Below are 25,687 nucleotides of genomic sequence, written 5' to 3' on the forward strand. Positions count from 1 at the left end.
TCATCATATCTATCACATAAACTTATCATTTCTTTATGGTGAGTACAGTCAAAATTTTCTCTTCTAACTACTTTGAGACACATAATGCATAACTGTTAATTACATAAAAATTCTCAATATTATAAATCATTAGAGAAATGAAAAACAAAACCATGATGGGATACCACCTTATCCTAGTGAGAATAGCTATTACCAAAAAGACAAAAAATAAATGCAGGAGAGGATGTGGAGAAATGGGAGCTCTTATATATTGCTGGCAGTAATGTAAGCCAGTATAATTGTAAAAGAAAACAGGATAGAGGTCCCTCAAAACACTAAAAATGTAACTGCCATCTAATCCAGCAACCTCATTACTGAATATGTACCAGAAGAAATGAAATCAACATGTCAAAGAGACATCTACACTCTTGTTTATTGCAGCCCTTTTCACAGTAGCCAGAATATGGGGCTCACCTAAATATCCACCAATAAATGAATACAGAAAATGTGGTATATATAGGCAACAGGATACTAGTCACCCGTACAGAAACATGAATCGTGATCTTTCCCAGGCTAGATATGGGGGTAAGATACTCTCTTGAGATGCTGGGTGGCAGTCATGAGTCACAGGTCCCCAGTCAGTCAGGTGATTATGAGGGTGAATAACTGACACTACACGATTCTGAGTTGCTGGTGTTGTTTGGATACAGGTATTCAATAAATTACATGAACTATTCAATACTTTTTAATAAAATAGGCTTCGTATTAAATTATTTTGTCCTATTGTAGACTAATATAAGTGTTCCAAGTGCGTTTTAAGCAGGCTAGGCTAACCTATGATGTTAGATAAATTAGGTATATTAAATGCATTTTCAGCTTAGGTTTTCAGCACTGATGGGTTGGTTTATAGGGAGCATCCAGAAGCCTCTGTACTATGAGAAATTTCCATAATGACCTAGAATGCAGAATTAGCATGAAAATGAGAAACAAAAATGGATTATTGTATATTCTCTAGTAGTTCACTACCTTGATCCTACTCTTGAATTTCTTTTTCCTGTACAGCGAGTGAACTGCACAGACTCTTGCAGCCATTTTTGTTGAGGCGAGTGAAAGCGGAAGTAGCTACAGAGCTTCCCAAGAAGACAGAAGTAGTGATATACCACGGGATGTCAGCATTGCAGAAAAAATACTACAAGGCCATTTTGATGAAAGATCTAGGTAATCAGAGGGCACTTGTCCAATTTAGAAAGTAAATGGGGATGTGATTTTCAGGCAGAGAGGCATTTTATAATCACACTCACTTTGTATCCTGGATGACATTCAGGTCAGCTGCAGGGAGACCATAGTGGAGACGTTTTGTGTAACTCAGATAGGCATTGCAGAGGTGAAAGTTCTGTTTCCTCTCATTCAGTTTTCCTTATTACCGGTAATTAAAATACTTTCTAAGGCTCCCAACATGGCTTATCCTCCCACCCTGTCAATGGTTAACAGATTGTAAGTACTGAATCAGATTCACTGAGAGGGGTTGGGAGTGGGAAGGGAGAAAAAGGAGTGGAACAATCTGATTTTCTTTTTTTTTGTTTTTTTTTTTGTTTTTTTGAGACAGGGTTTCAGTATGTTCTTCAGGCTGGCCTTGAACTCACTGTGTAGCTCAGGCTGGCCTCAAATTCTTGGCGATCCGCCTGTCTCAGCCTCTGGAGTGCTGGGATCACAGTCATGTGCCACCACACCCGGCTCTGATTTTTGTGGTTTTGTTGCATTTTGTCTAATCCTTTGAGGAAATTTTGCAAAAAGAGTATCAAAATACTCCTCAGTTCAATTCATAGTTTAGATTTCCTTTTCAAAAGAAAGCAAAGGTTAAGAAAATTTCATATGAATGTGCTGTGAATTCTAAATGCAGTTCATTGCAGTTTGGGAGGTGAATATAGGTGTAAGGGTTATTCTATAAAATGAGTAAGGTTATATTTATGGAAACTTATTTTCTTTTTGGTTTGGTAGTCCATCTTTCTCTCTTTAAAATTTCAGATGCATTTGAAAATGAGATGGCAAAGAAAGTTAAACTTCAGAACATTTTGTCCCAGCTTAGAAAATGTGTGGATCACCCATATTTGTTTGATGGTGAGACAGACCCCCTTTTCTTCACATTATTTTTTATTTTCATTTCTTCAGTGTTCTTCAGTTTATTGGAATATAATATTTTGTGATAGTTTCTTGTAATCCTCTGTATTTTGGTGGTGTCAGTTGTGATTTCGCCTTTTTCATTTCTAATTGCATTGATACGGGGTTTTTTCTTTGCTTTTTTGGCTAAGGATTTATCAGCCTCTCTTTTTAGAGAACCAACTCTGATTCACTGTATTTTTTTATTATCAATTTCAATATTTTCCACTCCAGTCTTTCTAATTTTTTTCCTTCGATTAGTTTCAGGTTTGGATTGTTCTTGTTTTTCTAGGACGTTGACATGTATCATTAGGTTATGTGTTTGAGAGCTCTCTAGTCTCTTAATGTGTGCCCTCACAGCTATAAACTTCCTCATAAAACAGCTTTCATTTTGTCCCGTAGGTTTTGGTATGGTGCGCTTCCATCGTCATTTGAGTCTGGGAAATTTTTATTCCCAGATTTCTTCTGTGAGCCATTGTTTATTCATTGTTTATTCAACAATGTATTAGTCAATCTCCTTGTGTTTGGATAGTGTCTGTTGTTTCTTTTTCTGTTGATTTCTGTCTTTATTCTGCTGTGATCCAGTACTATATAGGGAATTATTTTAATTCTTTTGTGTTTATTTAAGCATGCTTTATAGCCTAAGATATGGTCTATTTTGGAAAAATTTTCATGTGCTGGTGAGAAAAATGTATTCTGTTGTGGGATAGTACACGGTAGATATCTGTTAAACTCATTTGTTCAATGGTGTGGCTTCTCACCACAAAGGGTGGGACTTCTGTGTCCTTTCCAACCCAAGCTTATGGCTGCTTAAACTTCTCAGGGGGTCTGTGACTAGCCTGCCCCTCCTCCATGACTATCTCCTGTGGCTGTGTCCCTCCCAGACACTGCCGTGGTGTGACCCCAGAGACCCTGAAGTGTAGTTGTTTCGTGACTTCTGATTCCTGGAGGAACTGAGTCTTAAACTATAAACCCCTTCCTAAAATGGCCCTTGATCATCACTCCCAAATATGGCTGATGTTGCAGTGAATTTCTTTTCTAACCCTAGCCTGCCATGCAGAAGGATTTACTTTCAGAGTAACCCCACCCTCCACCATATTTGAGGCTTACAGTAATCCTGAACTTTTCTTGGAGCTAGAGCTGCCAGTCCAGTCTGTTATTAATCCCTTGGCTTCAGACCATCTCTGGATTTAGCTAGTCGTTGTGGAAACAGGACCTCTTTCTCCTTTCTGGAAGCTGTTCCAGGCTGTTTTATTCTTTTCTCTGCATTGTCTTCAGTTTCTCTAGTTTCTCTGTGATCTCTGGTTATCTTGTTCCCTCTTTGTGGATTCCGGAAACTCTGTATCTTTTTCTCTTAGCTAAGTTATTTTCCAGGAGTCTCAGTTCCTGGTATCAGAGTCAGTGTTTTGTGGATGGCTTTTACTCTGACATCTTTAATCCCTAAAAATTGTACTGAATCTTAATTAGATGAACATTAGAAAACTTTTTCTTTTAAGGGAAAGGGAGCGGGTATTAGGAACATGTAGATTCCTCTTACCATTCCACATAGTCTATCTTCCACTTTCTAGAGATCCTGAAGATTTCAATTTTGGATCTTTTGACCTTTGGCATTATCCTGTGCCTCAGTTTCCTGAAGAGTGCTGTTAGGCTTTTGGTATACTGGTCTGTGTGATTGGTGTTAAGCAGCGCTGAGACTCTCATGCAAAGAAATAACTATGAAAGGCTGGAAACATGAGACTGGGAATATTTTCCATCAGAAGGAGCTTGAACTCTCTTGCTGTTACCTAGCCATTGGCTTTTCTACTCATGGCATCTTCATCAGTGGGTCACATTATTGTGAGTGGGTTCTTTCTTTTGCAGGTGTAGAGCCAGAACCTTTTGAAGTTGGAGACCACCTGATTGAAGCAAGTGGGAAACTTCACCTGCTGGATAAGCTGTTGGCATTCCTGTATTCAAGGTAGGCAGTGTTACTGGGAGGCTGGCTGTTAATATGGCAAGGTCCTAACACCATGAGGAACTGGCAGCCCATCTGATTTTTTGTGTTTTTTTTTTTTGAGACGGGATCTTGCTGTGTAGTCCACAGCAGTTGCACCAGTCTACACTCCCAGCAGTGGAGAAGGTTTTCTTTTTCCCCACGGCCCCACCAGCATTTGTTATTGATTGATTTCTTGATAATAGCTATTCTTTCTGGAGTGAGGTGGAATCTCAGCATTGTTTTAATTTGCATCTTTCAAATGACCAGTGATGTTGAACATTTTTTCATATATTTATTTGTTGTTTCGACTGCTTCATCTGAGACATGCCTGTTCATTTCAGATGCCAGTTTTTGGATTGGGTCTTTAAATTTGGGGTGTCTGATATTTTTGTGTTCTTTATATATTCTAATTATTAGTCCTTTGAGGAACAGCTGGCAAAAATTTTTTCGCACTCTGTTTGTTGTCTCTTCACTCTGTTGGTGGTTTCTCTTGCTGTACAGAAGCTTGCAGGAATGACTTTTAGAGTATTACTTCCCTTTCAATTTCACTAGAGTTTGAAGAGTAGTGGCATCAGATCTGCTCTAAATTTTTTGTGCATTCAGTAGTGAGTCTTTCAGGACTTTTCTGCGTTGGTAGTTTTTTTTTTTGGTACTGGGGGTTGAACTCTGGGCCTCACGCTTGCCAGACAGGAGCTGCACCACAGAGCTACATTTCTGGGCCCCCCGTTGGTAGTTATTTTTTTTTTTTTAATTCTTCAATTTCATTGATACTGGGTTATTTAGATTCTTTTTTCCTTAAATTCTTTTATTGGTACATTTTAGGTATACAATACATTTACATTTCTCATTGGGAACTTGTACCTTTACATGATGTATCTTGGTTTTTATTTTTTCCCCATGGTTATTTAGAAGTTTTATATCTTCCTGATTCAGCTTTGGTAATTCCTATGTATCTAGGAATTTGTCCATTTCTTTTGTGTTTTCCATCTTATTATTATTATTTTTTATTGGTATTTGGTGTTTTCCATCTTATTAGAGCACAGGTTCTTGAAGTAGGTATTGATGATCTTCTGGATTTCTGTAGGATCTGTTGTGATTTCACCCTTTTCATTCATAATTGCATGGATTTGAGTCTTTTCTTTCCTAGTTTTGATACGGTTGGCTAACTGTTTGTGTATTTTAATGTTTCAAAGAACCAACTCTTTAATTCATTGATTCTTTGTATTATTTACTTAGTCTCAATTGCATTGATTTCTGCTCTGATCTTTGTAATTTCCTCCCTCATACACATTTTGGGTTTAACTTGCTTTTCTTTTTCTAGAAGCTTGAGGTTCAACATTAGCTTATTTATTTGAGGTCGCTCTGTTTTTTTGATGCGGTTATTCAGCACTATTAATTTCCTTGGTTTTTTTTTTTAATGTATTAAATTCTTTTATTCGTACATTGTAGGTATACAACACAATTACATTTCTCATTGGGAATTGTACCTTTACATAATGCATCTTGGTTCTTATTTTTTCCCCATTCCTAGCCCTCCCTTCACGCCCTCCACCCTTTCCTACTTACAAAGACTTTTTTTCCACTTTTTCCATTTCTCATCATTTTTCCTTTCCCTTCTTTCCTTTCCCCTGCCCCTCCCACTACCCCTACCCCATTTGGACCTTTTCTTCCTATTTTACATTATCGATTATTCATTCTAATCATTGGTACATTTTAGGTATACAATATAATGACATTCATCATTGGAAATTTGCATCTTTACATAGTCTCTCTTGGTTCTTATTTTTCACTCTTGCCCAGCCCTCCCTTCAACCCCTCCAGTCCTCCCTATTTACAAAGACTTTGTTCTTATTTTTCCATTTTCTCATATTAATCCCATTCCCTTCTGTCCTTTCCCCTAGCGATCCCACTTCCTTCCCCTTTGCCCCTTTTCTTCCTATTTCACATGACCTATTATACATTTAGTCCTTATTTACACTTTTAGTTTCTCACACCAGAGAAACTATTCAGTATTTACACATGTGTGTCCTATTTATTTCACTTAAGAGTATCGCCTCAATGTGCATCCACTTAGCTATAAATGTCTCTAATTTCTCATTTTTATGGCTGAGTAGTACTCCATTTTATAAAAAAACCACATTTTCTTTATCCAGTCTCCAGTTGATGAGCATTTGGGCTGTTTCCAAGTTTTAGCTATTACAAACTGTGCTGCTATGAGCATGGGTGCACGTATATCACTGTGGTATGATTCTTTTAATTCTTTGGGGAAGATCCCCAGCAGTGGAATAGCTGGGTCAAATGGGACTTCCAGTCCTAGTTCTTTGAGGTATCTCCATACTGATTTCCACAGTGCTTGAACCAGTCTACACTCCCACCAGCAGTGGAGCAGGGTTCCTCTTTCCCCACAGCCCCGCCAGCATTTCTTATTGGTTGATTTCATGATAGCAGCCATTCTTTCTGGAGTGAAGTGGAATCTCAGTGTTGTTTTCATTTGCATCTCTTGAATGACCAGTGATGTTGAACATTTTTTCATGTATTTATTTGCTATTTCCATTTCTTTGTCTGAGAAATGTCTGTTCATTTCAGATGCCCATTTTTGGATTGGGTCTTTAAATTTGGGAGGTCTGATCTTTTTAAGTTCTTTATAGGTTCGAGATAGTAGACCTTTGTCTGAGGAAGAGCAGGTGAAGATTTTTCCCCACATTGTGGGTTGTCTCTTCACACTGCTGGTGGTTTCTCTTGCTGTGCAGAAGCCTTTTAATAAGAAGAGATCCCATTTGTTGATTGTTCGTGCTAGTTCATGGGCCACTGAGGTTTTGTTCATAAAATCTTTTCCTACACCAATGTCTTCAAGGGTTCTACCTAACCTCTGTTCCAACTGGTTCAGAGTTTCTATTTTAATATTTAGATCTCTAATCCATTTTGATTTTAGTTTAGTGCATGGCAAGAGATATAGGTCTAGTTTTAATCTTTGGCAAGTTGAAGCCCAATTTATCCAGCACCATTTATTAAAAAGGCTGTCTTTCCTCCAGTGAGGGTGTTTGGGTCCTTTATCGAAGATGAGATGGCTGAGTGTATCTGGCGTTGTTTCTGCATCTTCTAATCTGTTCCACTGGTCCTCAAGTCTGTTTCTTTGCCAGTACCATGGTGTTTTTATCACAGTAGCTTTGTAGTATAGTTGCAGGTTGGGGATTGTGATACCCCCTGCCATGTCTCTGTTACCTAGAATTGCTTTTGCTATCCTGGGTCTCTTCTTGTTCCAAATGAATTTTTGGATTGTCTTCTTGAGGTCTATGAAGTATGCTGTTGGGATCTCAATTGGAATTGCATTAAATCTATATAGCAGTTTTGGAAGTATGGCCATTTTCACTATATTAATCCTTCCTGAGCAGGAGCAGGGGATGTCTTTCCATTTTCTGATATCATCTTCAATCTCTCTTTTCAGAGTGCCATAGTTTTCAGAGAAGAGGTCTTTGATGTCTTTTGTTAGGATGATTCCTAGGTATTTCAGTTTTTTGGATGCTATTGTGAAAGGAATTATTTGCCCTATTTCTCTCTCAGTGAGTCTGTCATTGGTGTAGAGCAAAGCTATTGATTGTTGTGTGTTGACCTTGTAACCAGCTACTTGACTGAATTTGGTTAGTAACTCTAGAAGACCATTAGTGGAGTTCTTGGGGTCTTCTATATAGAGTATCATGTCATCTGCAAATAATGACAATTTGACTTCTTCATTACCTATCTTTATTCCTTTTATTTCTTTCTCTTGTCTAATTGCCATGGCTAATGTTTCCAGAACTATACTGAACAAGAGTGGTGATAGTGGACATCCTTGTCTTGTTCTTGATTTTAGTGTGAAAGATTTCAGTTTTTGACCATTTAGTATGATATTGGCTGTTGGTTTTTCATACATGGCTTCTATCAGTTTGAGGTAGAGACCATCTATTCCAATTTTTTGTAGGGTTTTTATCATAAATGCATGTTGGATTTTGTCAAATGCTTTTTCTGCATCTATGGAGATAATCATATGGCTTTTGTCCTTGGCTCTGTTGATATAGTGTATTACATTGATTGATTTTCATATATTGAACCATCCCTGCATCCCTGGGATGAATCCCACTTGATCAGGGTGTATGATCTTCTTGATGATCTTCTGTGTTCTGTTTGCCATTATCTTATTAAGGATTTTTGCATCTATGTTCATTAGTGAGATTGGCCTATAGTTCTCTTTTTCAGTTGGGTCTTTCTCTGCATTGGGGATCAAGGTGATGCTTGCTTCCAGGAATGAATTTGGGAGTATTGCTTCCCTTTCAATTTCATTGAAGAGTTTAAACAGTAGTGGCAGCAGTTCCTCTCTAAATGTCTTGTAGAATTCAGCAGTGAATCCATCAGGGCCCGGGCTTTTCTTAGTTGATAAGTTTTTAATTACATTTTCAATTTCATTGGTTGATATTGGGTTGTTCAGAATTTTTAGGTCTTCTTCATTCAACTTTGGTAATTCATATGTATCTAGGAATCTGTCCATTTCTTCTGTGTTGTCCATCTTATTGGCGTATAGGTTCTGGAAATAAGTATTGATGATCCTCTGTATTTCTGCTGGGTCTGTTGTAATTTCATCCTTTTCATTCCTAATTGCATGGATTTGGGCCTTTTCTTTCCTTTTTCTGACAAGGTTGGCTAAAGGTTTGTCAATTTTGTTGATTCTTTCGAAGAACCAACTCTTGGCTTCATTGAATTTTGTATCCTTCTCTTAGTCTCCATTGCATTGATTTCTCCTCTGATCTTTATAATTTCCTCCCTTGTATGAGCTTTGGGGTTGTCCTGCTCTTCTTTTTCTAGAAGCTTGAGGTTCAGCATCAGGTTGTTTAATTGGGCTCATTCTGTTTTCCTAATATGCATATTCACTGTTATGAATTTCCCTCGTAAGACTGCTTTCATTGTGTCCTATCATAGATTCCGATATGTTGTATTGTCATTGTCATTTAATTGAAGGAACTGTCTGATTTCTTCTTTAATTTCCTCTGTGACCCATTGGTTATTCAGAAGTGTGTTACTCAATTTCCACGTGTTTATGAAATTTTTTGAGTTTCTTTTGCTATGGATCTCCAATTTCTTCACACTATGGTCTGATAATATACAGGGGAGAACTTCAATTCCTTTGCACTTACTTAAACATGTTCTATGTGTGAGTTTGTGGTCTATTTTTGAGAATGACCCATGTGCAGCTGAGAAGAATGTGTATTCTGATTTTGTGGGGTGGAAGACTCTGTAAACATCTGTTAAGTTCATTTGTTCAAGAGTTGGATTGAGTTCTTGTATTTCATTACTTATTTTTAGTCTAGTTGATCTATTTGTGACAGTGGGGTGTTGAGGTCCCCCACTGCAATTGTATTAGTGCATATATGACTTTTCATGTCCATTAGTATTTGTTTTATATAGTTGGGTGCACTAGTGTTTGGTGCATAGATATTTATGATTGTCATCTCTTCCTCTTGGATTCTTCCCTTTACAAGGATGTAGTGTCCTTCTTCATCTCTCTTAATCAGTGTTGGTTTGAAATCTACTTGATCTGCAAAGAGGATAGCTATTCCTGCTTTTTTTCGGGTTCCCGTCACATGGAGTATTGTTTTCCACCCTTTAACTTTCAGTCTATGAGTTTCCTTTTGAATTAAATGTGTTTCTTGTATGCAGCATATTGTTGGATTTTGCTTCTTAACCCATGCTGCCAATCTATTTCTTTTGATTGGTGCATTGAGACCATTAATGTTGATGGATATAACTGAAACGTATTGACTTGTCATTGCCATGACTTTTTCTTTTTGTTGGGTTCTCCCCCTTTACATTTAATTTCTTGTCATGCCAGATGGGTTCATTCTGCTTTGCTTCCTGGGGTTGTGATCCTCAATGTCTGTTCCTAGGATATTGTGTAAAATTCTTTGGAGTGCTGGTTTGGTATTCACGAAGTTCCTAAGGTGCTCTTTGTCATGAAAGTATCTTATTTCTCCATCCATTTTGAAAGATAGTTTTGCAGGGTACATCAGTCTGGGTTGGAGGCTGTTTTCTTTTAGGGCTTGGAATATGTCACTCCAAGCTCTTCTTGCCTTGATGGTTTGTGTTGAGAAGTCTGCTGTGATTCTGATGGGCTTTCCCTTGTATGTGATTTGTTTCTTTTCTCTGACTGCTTGGAGAACTTTGTTCTTCTGTTGTGTTTCTGGAATCTTAACAATTATATGCCTATGTGTAGATTTTTTTTGATCAGGGCTATTTGGAATCCTATATGCCTCACTTATCTGTATGTCAAGTTCTTTTCCCCTGCTTGGGAAGTTTTCTGCCATTATTTCTGTGAAGAGATTTTTTTTTATGTCATCTCCACTCTCTCCTGTTTCTTCATTGAGCCCAATCAGTCTTATGTTATTCTTCTTTGCATCATCTAGCAGCTGCTGGTTTGATTTTCCATGTTCCTTTATAATTTTGAAGCAATTTTTCTTTTCCTGGTCACTAATTGCAATCTTATCTTCTATATCTGAAATTCTGTCCTCACATTGGCTCGTTCTGCTGTGTAGACTTTCAATGGAGTTTTTCATGTCCTGGAAATCTATTTGCATCTGTTTTATGGATTCCATTTGTTTCTTATGTTTGGATTCCATCATGTTCCTGAGCTCCTCTCTAGATTTATTAATCATGTCTTGGACTAGGGGCACAATTTCTCCTGTTATCTGAGAAATTATTTCTGATTTCATTTCTTCCAGATCCCCTTTTGTTGCCAGTTCAGTGGGTCCAGGTGGTTGAGTATCAGAATGGTCCATCTCATTTCCCTTTGTGGTTGCTGTAGGTGATCTGGAAGTCTGGAGTTGAGACTTATTTACGTGTTTTCTCATTTTGACTGGGCCGGGGGCCTGTTAGCACCTGCACGGATTACCTCCTCTGAGCTGGGTGAGGTGGGACATGGGCCGGGAGCAGTGGTAGTGATGGTGACCCAAAAGCCCTCTCCTGTGGGCTGGGAGCAGAGTGAGGGATGGTGACCAGGAAGTCCCTTCCTCTGGACCAGGAGCAGTGGGACGACGGCTCAGAAGCCCCTACCTCTGGGCCAGGAACAGCGGGACTCAGTACCTTGGTCTGGTGGTCTGGTGTCCTCTGCGTCTTTGTTGTGTGGAACCAGGTGGCTGCCTGTCTGCAGCGGGCTGATTCGGTGTGTTCTGTGTGACTTAGGACCTCGGTAGGGCATGGGCAGACTTGCCTGTCTGCAGCGGGGTGATTTGGCGTCTTCCGTGTCTATTAATTTCCTTTGTAAGACTTCTTGCTTTGCATTACCATAAGTTCCGATATATCATATTGCCATTGTTTTTTAATTGTAGAAGTTGTCTGATTTCTTCTTTAATTTCATCTGTGACCCATTGTTGATCAGGAGGGTGTTATTTACGTTCCCTGCATTTATGTAGTTTTTGTGGTTTCTTTTGCCATTGATTTCCAGTTTTTATTACACTGTAGTCTGTTAATATGTATGGGATGATTTGAATTCCTTTGCATTTACTTAAGCCTGTGCTGTGAGCTCATATGTAGAGAAAGTTCTGTGTGTTGCTGAGAAGAATGTGTATTCTGTTGTTGTTGAGCGGAACATTCTATGGATATCTATTAAGTCCATTTGTATAAAGGTTTGGTTCAGCTCTGATATTTCTTTATTGATTTTTTTTGTTTTGGTTACCGGGGATTGAACTCGGGTCCTTGCACTTGCGAGGCAGGCAGTGGAGCTAAATCTCAGGTCCCCTTTATTGATTTTTTTTATCTAGTTGATCTGTTTCTGACAGTGGGATACTGAGGTCTCCTATTACAAGTGTATTAGTGCTTATCTGAGTTTTCATATCCATTAGTGTTTGCTTTATATAGTTGGATATGCTGACATTTGGTGCATATATATTTATGATTGTGATTTCTAATTCTTGGATTGTTCCCTTAACAATTATGTAGTGGCTGTGTCTCCTCTGATCAATCTTGGCTTGAAATCCTCTTTGTCTGCAAATAGAACAGCTACTCCTGCTTTTTTTTTTACAGGTTCCTGTTGCATACAGTATTGTTTTCCATCCTTTCTATTTTGGTCTGTGAATTTCTCTTTGAGTTAAATGTATTTCTTGTATGCAGCATATTGTGGAGTCTTGCTTCTTGGTCCATTCTGCCAGTCTTTTTCTTTTGATTGGTGAATTGAGATCATTTACATTGATAGTTAAAACTAATAGGTATTGACTTATCCTTGTCATATTATTTTCTTGTTGTTGCTTCTGTTTCTTTCCTTTCTATTTAATTGCTTGCCTTGCCTGGTGGATGCATTCTGTTGGGATTTTGGAATTTTTGTCTTTGTTGTCTTTTTCTAGAATATCCTTCAGAACGTTTTGAAATGCTGGTTTGGTGGTCATGAATTTCTTCAGGTGTTCTTTATCATGGAAGTATGTTATTTCTCCATCCATTTTGAAAGATAATTTTCCAGGGTACATCAATCTGGGTTGGAGGTTTTTTTTTTTTTTTTTTTTTTTTTTTTTTGAGTTTTTTTTTTAGGGCTTGAAATACTTCACTCCAAACTCTCCTTGACTTAAGGATTTCAGTTGAGAAGTCTGCTGTGATTTTGATGGGTTTTCCTTTATAGAGGATTTGTTTCTTTTCTCTAACAATTAATTTTTTGTTCCTGTGTTGAATTTCTGGAATCTTGACTATCATATGTCTTGGTGTAATGTTTTTCTGATCATGACTATTTGGAGTTGTATATGCCTCATTTATCTGTATCTGGAATTTTTTTTTTTCCATACTTGGAAAATGTTCTGCTATTACTTCTAGAAAAGGTTTTTTTAATGCTCTTTGGGCAATCTTCTGATTCTTCATTGATTCCTATTAATCTTTTAAAAAATTTTATTTTATTGGTACATTTTAGGTATACAATATAATGACATTCATCATTGGAAATTTGCACCTTTATATAATCTCTCTTGGTTCTTATTTTTCCCCCTTCTGCTGCCCTCCCTTCAATCCCTCCATCCCTCCCTATTTACAAAGACTTTGTTTCCATTTTTTCATCTTCTCATATTAGTTCCATTCCCTTCTTTCCTTTTCTCTACCTCTCCCACTTCCCCTTCCCCTTTGCCCTTTTTCTTCCTATTTTAGTTTATCTAGTATACCTTTTAGTCCTTATTTACACTTTAAGTTTCTCACACTAGAGAAACTATTTGGTATTTACATGTGTGTCCTATTTATTTCACTTAAAGAGTATTGCCTCAATGTGCATCCATTTTGCTGTAAATGTCTCTAATTTTTCATTTTTTATGGCTGAGTGGTACTCCATTTTATAAACCACATTTTCTTTATCCAGTCTCCAATTGATGGGCATTTGGGCTGTTTCCAAGTTTTAGCTATTACAAACTGTGCTGCTACGAACATGGGTGCACATATATCACTATATCACTATGGTATGATTCTTTTAATTCTTTGGGGAAGACACCCAGAAGGGGAATAGCTGGGTCCAATGGGATTTCTAGTCCTAGTTCTTTGAGGTATCTCCATACTGGTTTCCACAGTGGTTGCACCAGTCTACATTTCCACCAGCAGTGGAGCAGTGTTCCTCTTTCCCCATAGCCCTGCTAGCGTTTGTTATTGATTCCTATTAATCTTATGTTTTTCTTCTTCACATTGTCTAGCAGGTATTGGTTGAGTTTTCATGATTCCTTGCTACTTTTAAGAGGTTTTTCATTTGGCGATCCCAAGCACAAGCCTGTCTTCTAGATGTGGCATTTTATCCTCACATTAGTTGACTCTGTTGAGTATATACTTTCAGTAGAATTTTTAATCTCCTAGATTTCCATATGAGTCTGTTTTATGGAATTGAGCTCTTTTATGTTTGTTATTCATGGTTTCCATGTCTTTCCTATGCTCCTCTGTTTTTAAAATCTACATTTATGCTAGATTTACTAATAATTTCCTTCATTGTGGTCATCGTCTGTTTTGTTTTTGTCCAGAGACTTGCTAATCTGTTTTGTTACTTTGGCTGCTACCATTTCAGAAAATTCAGCTGAGTGACTTTTGACTTCTTCTACTTCATTGCCCCCCTAATTTGACTTGGGGATTATGGATTGCATTTTGCTTCTGTGTTTTCACTTTTTCTTTCTTTCTTTTCTTAAAAAATTTGTTTTCTGCATCAAGGCATGTAAATTGCTCATTTTAGGTAGCTTTATTATTAGTATTAGTATTATTAGTATCTTTAGGAAACAACTACTTTTTTTTTTTTTGGTACCGGGGAATCAGAAACAACTACTTTTTGAGATATTTACTAGATGTAGCTGGCTTTTGGCCTTTGTGTCTGTCCCAGGATCTTGGCTTTTCATTTATTAGGGATGAAGGGTTGCAGCCTGTTTGGCTTAGCACCCAGTTCTTTGGTACTGGACTATAGTATTGTTTATGACCCCCAGAAAATCTAGGTCTTGTCATACAAAGAAGATCGATTGATCACAACAACTATGTCATCTTGGCTAACGTTGTACAATGATTAATAACGATAGCATTAAGTACAGGCTGGAAAGTGACAAACTACATAACCAAGTCTAAGACAAATCAGACAATTATATATAGTAAATATCCACTCAATAGAGTGATTTTACCCTAAGGGAGTAAATTTAAAAGGAATAATAGGAAAAAAACAAATAAGAGAAAGAGATTAGAAGTAAGGCTGAAGGACAAAGCAAGATGACCCAAGCCTCAGGAAACTGGTGAAGAAGACAGGAGGAAAAGAAAGAAGGAAGAAACAAGAACAAAACAAAATAAAAAAACTATAAAAACAATGTTCACACTCACACAAAAAAACACAATTAAAAAAACGACAGGGGCCAGGGATTTAGCTCAGTGGTTCCACCACCTGCTTCAAAAGCACAAGGTCGAGTTCGATCCCCGGTACCAAAAAAAAAACAACCCCCAAAAACCAAAAAAAACCCCAACAACAAAGAGAGCCCACAAGCAATGAAAAAAAAATTCCTCTTTTCTCTGTGATTTCAAGCCTGTGGTTATCTTCTGAGGTCTACACTTTTGTGGTAGTATCCAAGTCAGAGTGTGACTCTGCTCATAGTCAGAGATCAGATCTGTGTTGGATAATTCCAGCAAGTCTGCAGTAGGATTAGAGTCGGCTGCTGGGTAATCCTGGCAAGCCTGAAGTAGGATTAGGGTCAGGTTCGGGTTTTGGTACTTTCAAATCCACAGAAATTCAGGCTGATCTTGGCCTCTAGTCATGGGGTTGGGGCCTGAGGCATTTAGCTTATATCCCTCTGGGTGTCTTTTGCTGGCCTGACTACAGCTCTCTGCCCCTGGATGTCTCCTGTGGTTGTCCTTTACCCAGTCACTGTGGGGTTTTAACATTGAGACCCCTGAGATGAAGCCAACGCGCAGCTGCTCTGAGTCGTGAGTTCAGTTGGCCCTTCTCTAAAATGGTGTCTGACCAACCAGTGTCTCCAGGGGACACTGCAATTGGTTGGACTGGAATCACTCACCAGCTGTTGTAAAGTACAACTTCCACTGCTCCGAAGTTCCACTGTTGTGTTTCTCCTTGGAGGCCTCTGGAGTAACTCACTTTCACTTTGTGTTTGTAGATTCAGTCTTCCTTTTTCATACCATGAGCCAGCAGTTGGGGAGAAAGTGTATATTACCCCTTCCTTTTTCTTTTTTCTTTCCTTGTTTTTTAGTTTTTGGAGGCAGGGTCTCCCTTTGTAGTTCAGGCTGGCCCTGAACTTACTAGGTAGCCAGGCTGGCCTCGAAATCTTCCTGGCACAGTCTCTCGAGTGCTGGGGTTACAGGCGTGCACCACCACACCCAGCTTACCCCTTCCCTTTTCTGTGTTGAGATCTGTCTCTTCAGTTTCTCTGTGGCCTCCAATTTTCCCTTCAGATCCTTCCTGGATCCTGGGGATCCACCTGTCTCCTTGCTTTCTTCCCTAAGTTGTTATTTTTCAGTGTCTAGATTCTGAATCTTGGAGAGGTTGCTTTGTTGTTGCTTACCACTCTGCCATTTTAAGATCCTCAAGCTAAACTTTTGTTTCTATGGATAAATTCAAAGAAGTGTCTATGGATAAAATCTAGTTTGGAAAATGTGTATATTTTACTCACAGCTTTCTTAAAATGTAGGCATATCCATTTAGTTTGTTTGGAGACCTCACCCATAATCTGGACTTTGTAGGGGCCCGGGGACATTATCAGCATGCTCAAAGGATGTTACATTCTCTTGAGCTAAAGTTTGAAGCTACAAGCTTGTATGGATTTTTATCTATAGATGATATAGAAAGTACTGGGCCAGGGATTTAGCTCAGTGGTGCCCCCACCTGCTTTGAAAATTTAAAGTAATGTGTCTAAACCTAGAGCCCTGATGTCATTCTTAATTTAATCTGTAATTTTGCCTTCTTTCCTGTCCCCTCTGTACATGTAAGTTTTTTCATGTCATGAGAAATGAGATGTCACCTGCCCCTTGTTTCTCTAAAGTGATGCTTCTCAGACTTTCAACCAGTGTCCCGTATGCAGTAGTGGCTTTTATTCCCAAGTGAAGGAGCTGTAGATAGCTGACCATGAGTTCTTCAGGGTTTCAGTGTGTGTGTGTGTGCATGCACACATACACACATGCATTTGAATTTTACCTTTTACTCTTTGTGTATTATATTTAATTTGCTGTTAAAATGAAAGATTATATTTCTTTCCATTGAGTGGATTGACATTCCAGAAAGGGGCTCCTTGGTTATTTTAGGGCTTCACATTGACACACTTTCTGGGAATATCTCTATGCTGGTGTAAGAACTGTCTCTTTGAAGGATACAACTACACATAGAGGTATATTCTTATATAAAGAATTCAGAATTTCTGAGAAAGTCTCTGTAAATTATGTGACATAGTTCTGTTTTAGCATTTCATTATTTATAAACTTGTATTCTTTGATAAGTTTTGCCTGAGGGAGACTCAACCTTAGATACTACTAGAGTTGGCAGTTTCTCCTTTTTGTTTCCTTCCCAGGGGCCATCGGGTTTTACTTTTCTCCCAAATGACCCAGATGTTGGATATTCTTCAAGACTATATGGATTACAGAGGTGACTCTCCTTGACCACTACGTTACCTGAGCCTTTTTTAGATTTAATAGTCAGTTGGGTCCCTGAAGAGTAATACGAGGTGTGAGAATGTTAGAGAGGACAGGGGTGCAAGAACATTACTCGGAATCAAAAGAAGATTAAAAAGTAAAGATCGATGGGGCTGGGGATTTAGCTCAGTGGTTCCACCGCTTGCTTCGCAAGCACAAGGACCTGAGTTTGATCCCCAATACCAAAAATAAAAAATAAAAAAGTAAAGATTGTGGAGAGTGTTGTGTGAAGCAGGGATTGATAGTGAGGTAGAGATGCATAAGCAGAAATAAATATCCACATTCCTATCAATTATATGATTTAAAATTATGGGCACTGGAGCAAATGTTGCAGAAATGTTGAGAGTTTTTGAAAATGTATGATAAAGAGTTTCAGTGACAAGAACTTTGTTGTAACACTCAACATTTGAGCACTCATTTGAGATTAGTAAGAAGATGAATGTTAAAATTATAGAGGTACCATAAATCAAGGAGGCTGAAAGATAATTTCAGTTATTTCTATATAGACAATAGGGAATGTAGGGCATGTAGGAGTCTGTTTAATATGTAATAAAATTTATGTGGAGTAAGGGGGAAAAGCTGTAACATTGGTTGAGCTTGAACCTAGTGGTGAAGTATTGGCTCTAAATCTTACAATTTAAAAAACAGATCCAGAGTAGGTCTTTCAGATCCACTTAACGGCCCCCAGGGACTGCAGTGTGCCTAGTCCAGCAGACACCTGCAGAAGTGCTGTAGTGGCACATTGAAGAAACCCCAAGGCACAAACATGGCTTGCAGTCATTTCTCCCCTAGCGTGGTGCCTGGTGATAGGAGGTGGAGAACCCTAAAGCTTCTCTGAAAGACTCGCTCACCTGTTCTCAAGTGCTTGTCTTCTTGCTTGCCTCAATAAGAGCTGTGTCTTAGCAAGCGCAAACTGCCACAGCATATGAACATTTGGGATTGCTGGGTAATGGTCAGAACTGAGTATTAACTCCATAAATGCCAAAGACTGCATGTATTTAAAAGAACACAGAGTAATGTGATGTGTTCTTTTATAAAATGATTAATTGTCTAAATTTAGATTTTTCATGTGGGATTTATTTACATAGGGCCATGTGTACATACGGACAGGGACAAAATTTGCATCTTTTTTTTTTTTTTTTTGAGGCAGGGTCTTGCTGTGTAGTTCAGACTGGCCTTGAACTCACTGTGTAGCACAAGCTGGCCTTAAACTTGCAGCAGTCCTCTTGCCTCAGTCTCTAGAGTGCTGGGATTACAGACATGTGCCACCATGCCCAGCCTGCATCTGGTTTTGGAATGATTTAATTTTTTACTTCCCAGAGTCCTCGAAAAGATTTAAGATTTATCTGTGTTTTGTTTTGTTTCCATATATGTAAAGGTTACAGCTATGAGCGTGTGGATGGTTCTGTGAGAGGAGAAGAGAGACACTTGGCCATCAAGAACTTTGGACAGCAGCCCATTTTTGTTTTTCTCCTGAGTACCAGAGCAGGTAGGCCACATGTGCATTGGGTAAAAGGTGTATAGTGCTTTCGCATCCCAGCCATCAGTGCAGTCTCCCATGATTATCTGAAAGGTGGGGTTATTCCCGAGGAGTTTAAACAGAAGGAAGCTGAGGTCATTAATGTGATTTATCAAGGTATTGGACTTCTAGCATGGTGCTCTTTTCTGTCCAACCTATTCAAGCTGTGGTTTAATCAGACAGTTGAGAGTGAAACCTGGAATTGTTGGAAAGTAGTTCTAATCTGCTTTACCCCTCGACACAGGAATGTCCTGAAAGACTTCAATACTTTTGTGGACAATTTTGTTTATATTTAAATGAAGCAGCTCTTTCCCATGAATTTAATAAATAAGGTTACTTCTTTGCTAGTTGCCCTTCCTCTAGAAGAACCTCTAGGTCAATGTGATAAAAGCTTAACAAACACCTGTTTAAAGTGAGATTATAATGAAACTGCCAGCTATTTAAAATTACTTATGACATTGTATACAAATTAAATAATATTATATATGATAAATGTGTTGCTTTACCCATTAGAGAGTGCCTTCATATACTATAAAATAATTTGAAATCAGCCAGGTGTGGTGGTGTTTACCTATAATCCCAGCACTTGGGAGGCTGAGGCAGGAGGAGTGCCATGAGTTTGAGGCCAGCCTGGGCTACATAGTGAGGTTTTATGTTTTTTTTTGGTACCAGGGATCGAACTCGGGTCCTTGCGCTTGCACAGCAGGCGGCGAAACCACTGAGCCAAATCTCTGGCCCTGAACTACATAGTGAGACCCTGCCTCACAAACAAACAAACAAAAATTGTTTGAAATTAGTTTGGGGAGATGAACTTTTTCTTATATCCTGGATCAACCAAACCTTAAATTAGTTTTGAACTCGTAACCTTAGTTTCATTATCTTATTTTTTGTAGACCTAAATCCTGATGGAGTAGATGCTGGAATATAAAGGAAATATGTGTCCTCTATTAAGAGATCAATATACTTATGAAAAGAGTTCAGTCTTATTTAGGAAGAGCTTATTAAGTACTATAAAGGTATATAAAAGAAGTATCGGGTACGGTCCTTGAGTAGAAGGAGATGATTTCTCCAGTGTGTCTTATCTCTGCAGTAATGACAGTAAGTAGTACGTAATCAGATTTGCTTGGCCTTACTCTTCCAGGGTTTCATGGGCTGCGCCCCATAACTCAGCCATTGATTCACACAGTCAGGTGTCTCAGGGGCAGTCTTAGGAAAAACTAGAAGGATCGCGTCAAGTGTTGGGAAAACAATTCCAGTTATGCTTTAAAAACTTCATCACATTCAGAGAATAGCACCGTGTTTGAAATGTCTAAAATTAGGAGAAAAGTGATGTCTACTTTTCAGTTAACCTCCTTGTAGGATGCCAAGTAGATCATGTAGGAGCTGAAGCAGACTTGGACATTAGCCTTTTCCAAATACTGTCATGTTTGCAAACACATTTTTCAAGAGTTTTGCAGCATTTTCAATTTACTTAACAGGTTTCCCTCCAGCTTCCAAATATTTCTGATTGAGTCATATTGCCACCAGGTGGCAGTGATAGCCCATGATTATGTTGCAAACAGGTAAATACAGCATATTTATAAAAATACCACCCTTAGTGAACAAGAGCTAGGAAACAACATTAGCCCAAGAAGAAGATAATTTTTATGGAATACATTTTTAAATGAAATAGTGCCTAGGGGGTATTAGATTAGTGTACAAAAACACAGAATCTGAAGCTGAGTGCTGTGGTACTGCCCTGTAGTCCCAGCTACTTGGGAGGCTGAGGCAGGACGGTTGCCTGAACCTATAAGTTAAGGCCAGCTTGGGCAACATAGCAAGCCCCTCAGCTCAAAAACAAATAAACAAGGGCCGGGAATTTAGCTCAGTGGTTCCAGAGCCTGCCTCGCAAGCGCAAGGACCTGAGTTCGATCCCTGGTACCAAAAAAAAAGAAAAAAAAAAAACCCAAAACAAAACCCACAGATTTTGGAGCCAGATCATGTGGAACAAAATCCTGGCTCTTTTATCTTCTGGCTATACAACTTCAAAAAGTCCTCTAGCCTTTAGCTGTTCTATGTTTCTATTTCACCATCTAAAAATGGTGATAATAATAGGACTATAGGGTTCTGATGAGGTGAAAAAAGTTAATATATTTAAAGTACTTAGAACAGTGCTAGGCAAGCAGTAAACAGCATAAAAGCTATCGTTATGCAATATACAGTATTTGGCCTCTCTTGGTATTCAGTCATTATTATATCTTTGTTCTAACATTAATTTTATATGAAGACTTTAATTAGAATGTTTCTGCCTGACTTGCCTTGAGATCCAGTTGTGAATCAGTAGTCCTGAAAAGCAGTCCTTCATTCCAGCTCTTGGAACAAGCCCTTTCAGGCTTACTTGGCTCAGCAGTGAGCTCTAACAACCCTGGCAAGAGGGAGCCTATTTTAGGCTAGTTTTCACATTAATCAAAGAGAAGGCTGTAATTTGTTTCATGGTTCTCTTAATTCCTAGAACTCAGGATACCTGTTCAGCCCTTTTCATGTAGCATTGAAGAAAAATCAGAAAGGTGTTTCATGGAGTGTTCTTGTCTTGAATGGATTTTGTTGCCTTGCCTTTGATTAATGTGGTTGGAAGTACAGGAAGACTGGCTAAAGTTTTCTCCAATCAGAGGGAGGGAGTTTTCCACTCTGCTCAGGGTTGTATCATCCTCTCTTCTCATTAACTTATATTAAGGATCTTCTTAGTTGTAGCTTGCAAGCATGGTTAAGTGGTGTTCTCTTAGTAATACCCACGGCAGACCTCTCTCATATTTGGAGCTGTTTTCTGAAAGAACATGAGTCCCTCTTCACAGACTATACTAAGCAAAATACAGTTGATATTTTTAAACAGAAGAAATTGTCATCATAGCTTCATGGCACTAAATTAAGCACCCTCTTGCTACATACCCTTACTCCCCTCATTGTGTTGTAATTTAAAAAATATTTTTTATTTGTAGTGCTAATGATTACATTTCTTGTGGGGAGTTGACACATGCTTTTGACACATCTTAGTTCCTTTGATTCATTCCTTTTCCCTTCCCGCTGTCCCCATTCCAGCCATCTCTCAGACTCCTTTTTTTGGGTACCTGTTTGCCATACACAATGTTTACACTCCTTGTGTGGAGTTGGTACGCGTTCATAACACATCCCAGTTCCTTTTTTCATCCCTTCCCCTTCTCCTTTTTTTTTTTTGTATAAAATACTTATTTTATTGAGTTTTTTTTGGGGGGGGTCAGAATTTGATACATCTCCATTGTATTACAATTGAGCCATTAATCTTGCAGCTTCATCAACATTAACTGGTTTATCTTCATGATGCTGCTTATTCAGCTCTTTCTCCAGTGGTTCAAGAGGAAGCCTTTTTGAGAAATTTGCAAGTTCCTTCTGAATGTTTACAAAAGCATTATTCACTCTACGAGTTTTTTCATCATTTACAGTGTTTATCTTTTTAAGATTAGTGGTGACTGGTTTTGCTTTGTTTTTGGACTTAAAGTTCTTTTGCCTGGCTATGTGAAATACACTCCTGGACTTCTGCCCTCTTAATTTGTTCTTGGCCATTGTCTTTGATATCCACGTGCTGCTGCTCCAGGTCCAGGTGATGCCGTCTGCACGCACAGGGTCCAGGAAGTTCCAGGTAGAGGGCCCCTTCTCCTTTGAGAAAGATCTTTCTCCCTACTTCTTGTTACCCGTCTTTTATTTTGCTCTCTATTTATACTTTGGTTTTCTCATAGAAGAGAAACCATGAGATATTTAAGCTTGTGTGTGTGATTTATTTCACTTAACATGGTCTCAAGGTGCATCCATTTTCCTACAAATGACTTGAGTCTTTCTTTATGGCAGAGTAGTACAACATTGCTATTGTATTTTGTAATTAAATTTTCCGAGTCAGACAGTGTGAAGCTCTTTTGATCACTGCAAGGCTTTTGAATTGGTGTGTGTGTGTGTGTGGGGACTGTCAGTTTGAAGGATGAAGCCCATTGATTTGACTGATTTCAGTTTATCAGAGTGGCCCTCTATAGCCTCATCTTTATTTTCCAGTTCCTCGTCTATGTGTTGCTGATCATTTATTCCTTTTTGCATTATTTCAGGTGGAGTTGGCATGAACTTAACAGCAGCAGATACTGTGATTTTTATTGACAGTGATTTTAATCCTCAGAATGACTTGCAGGCAGCTGCCAGGGCTCACCGAATTGGCCAGAACAAGTGAGTGAGTTAAACATTGGCCCTTGTGTGCTTCCTTGACTTGCTTGGCAGTGGTTGATATGCCTTGGGAGGAAGGTGAGCAGTAGTGTAGTCCTGGTGACAGTGCCAAACTGGGGGTCAAGAGACCCCTGGGTTTTAGCTCAGGTTTGCTGCTGACTCTTAGCATTGTGTTGAGTGTGTCACATTATCAGTCCAGATTAACTTTGTTGAAAAGAGCCAAGTTAAATTGTGAAAGGATTTGAAGGAGCCTGTAGAAGTCTTTTTAACATTTCTCAAATTAGAGACTAACTCAGTTTAAAAAATGAGGTTAAGGGATTATGGATAAGCTAGAAGATAGTTGTTACCTTTTGGCCTGAGATGATGTACATGTGCTAGAGGTTTTCCTTGGCCACAGATAAGGAATTCCATGTGTGGTCACCTCACTCAGCTGGCAGTGAACATAGAATAAAGAGGATGGGCTTTGAGCCATCTCACGTGGATTCATATCCAAGCCTCACACTCACTGGCTGTATGACTGTGAGCACATACCTTGACCTCATGGCCTTCCTCTGCTTTTGCAGTTCTATAGACAAGGATGCTAGTTATCTTAGAATTTGATGTCAGATCGCTTCAGCAAATGCTCAAGTCCAATGAAACGAAATCCTTTCAATTGTGCCCTGAATATGGTATTTAGTTTTGCATGCTGGTAGGTGTATTTGCTGGCGTGCTTTCCCCAGCTTTCTAGACTCTTACACATACTGCTCTCATTTACCGCACGTACAGGCCTGTTAGAGTCATTCGGCTGATCGGCCGAGACACTGTGGAGGAAACAGTCTGTAGGAGAGCAGCCTCCAAGCTGCAGCTCGCCAGTGTGGCCGTAGGAGGAGGCCACTGTGCTCTGGGAGCCCGCCAGCCATTGGGCGACGCCGACCTCCAGGTAGCGGGTGTCCTTCTTCTCTTCGGGAGAGACATGGCTTATAGTTAGTGCTCTCTGTGCATGAGTGTGTGAGTGACCAGCATTAACCATCCGCTGTCCCCAGCTGTCATTTGTTCTCTGGCTAACTCATTCCTGCCACAGAACCTTCTAAGTGCAAAGTCCTGCAGGACGTAAAAATGAGTATGGGACATAAGGGGGTAGAATACGGAATGAAGAGGATTGGCTTTGAGCCATCAAAGTTGGGCTTGAATTGAAGCCTCATCATTAATTTGCTGTGTGGTTCTGAGAGGCCACTACTGCTTCAGAAGGCTCCCAAGAGAATTAGATTGAAAAAAGAGAGAACGGACCATAATCAGTAATGATTAATTCCATGTCTCCTTAATCCCAGACCCTTTGATCAGTGACTTACAATTCTCATTTCATACTCAGAGAAGGATGAATAAGACTGAGAACTCAAAATCATGTAATAGAAAAGAATGAATGAAAGAATTAGATTTAATTTGCTTGAAGAAGGGACAGTTAGGTGAGAGACAGGTGCTGGCATTAAAGATTCTAGAGAGATCTCCCATTTGGAAGATGGCTGAGAGTTACTCTATAGCAGCCCTGGAGTTAAAATTAGAACCCATATGTTATAATATATCCCAGGTCCTTTTGAGGTGTTGGATACAAAGAGACCAACTCCTAGGATTCTAGGAAGACCCAGGCTTGAAGTGAGATAAATGTCTGATAAGAGTAGTAGCAGAGGGAAGGTCTGGTGTGAGAAACTTTGCAGAGAAGAAAAGACAGGAGTTGTCCTGAGGTGGGCAGCTAGGGAGATAGAAAATTCAAAGATGGGTGTAAGGCTTTAAACCTGGATGATGAGGAGAATGAAAGATTGAAAGATAGGCAGTAAGGCAGGATTACAGAAAGATGAAGATGGCCTAGGCTTTAGTCAGCGAGATTTGTAGAAAAAATACAATATAAACATAAACCTTTGTTAACAGAAGACTTGGAGACAAGAAAAAGGATTACACTTAGAAAAGTTTGCATGAAAAACCAGGAATAGTGTACTAAGCAATACAACAGGTAGGGGAAAAAAATTATACAATATTGTAAGCAGATTACCAAGTTTATAGTTAGTCCAACCATGGATTTAAAAACAGCAGTTTCCTTACACATATTTTCATCTTTACTTATCAGCATTGCAAAGACAGGGATCTTGTGGGTTTTTAAAAAAAAAATTTTTATTAGTACATGTTTACAGTACATAGTGATCACATTCATCATGGGGGATTTGTACATGTATGTAACATTTTAATTTTTTTTTGTCTCCTTCCCATCCTCTCCCTCCAACCTTTCTTCCCCTCCCAATTACAAAAGTTTTATTGCCATTTTTGCCCCCCTCAATTTTTTTTTGTTAGGAAGTGGAGAGCTTACAGGAAAGGCTGAGGTTTTATTTATTTGGGCACTAGTACTAGAAGAATAACCATAGGTCTTGTTTGTTTGTTTTGTTTATCTTAGGGATGAGTGTCCATGTTTTCCCTTCTGCTTTTCCTATATGTTTTGTTGCTAACTCTGGCTTGTGCATGCTCCTCTGTAAAGATGGGAGAGCAGCCTATACACTTTATTTTCACCCTGTCAAAGATGCAATTACAAATGTAAGATGAAAGCTTGAGAGAGGTAGGGGCACACTGTAGAGACCCCTAAATATAGTTCTCCACAGGACCTGGTGAGTTGAGTTCATACTGGGTGTGATGCAGGGGTGACAGCCCCAGAAGGCCCATATTCTGGGAGTTAGATGATGACA

At 38.9% G+C, this 25,687-nt stretch overlaps 1 protein-coding gene and 1 pseudogene across 7 annotated transcripts in view; one reads left to right on the plus strand and one right to left on the minus strand.

Moving 5' to 3' along the window:
- Chd1l (chromodomain helicase DNA binding protein 1 like) overlaps positions 1-25,687 on the plus strand; it is a 64,273-nt gene that overhangs the window by 19,494 nt on the left and 19,092 nt on the right. For 3 of the 7 annotated variants that reach the window (XM_087213337.1, XM_087213340.1, XM_087213338.1), the window contains exons 8-14: positions 1,046-1,197; positions 2,005-2,097; positions 3,997-4,093; positions 17,125-17,198; positions 18,624-18,734; positions 22,871-22,985; positions 23,748-23,901. In XM_087213337.1, coding sequence (XP_087069463.1) covers positions 1,046-1,197; positions 2,005-2,097; positions 3,997-4,093; positions 17,125-17,198; positions 18,624-18,734; positions 22,871-22,985; positions 23,748-23,901 — 796 coding nt within the window. Of the gene's footprint in view, positions 1-1,041; positions 1,198-2,004; positions 2,098-3,996; positions 4,094-17,124; positions 17,199-18,623; positions 18,735-22,870; positions 22,986-23,747; positions 23,902-25,687 lie in introns of all 7 variants that reach the window. The other 4 variants (XM_004853887.3, XM_021265795.2, XM_004853888.3 and 1 more) reach the window with 3 other exon arrangements.
- Positions 22,024-22,361, minus strand: LOC147827760 (ribosomal biogenesis factor pseudogene; annotated as a pseudogene).

This window comes from Heterocephalus glaber, unplaced genomic scaffold, assembly GCF_053883595.1.
Source record: "Heterocephalus glaber isolate CG9 unplaced genomic scaffold, H.glaber_assembly_v1.0 deba00001442, whole genome shotgun sequence".
NCBI lineage: Eukaryota > Metazoa > Chordata > Mammalia > Rodentia > Bathyergidae > Heterocephalus > Heterocephalus glaber.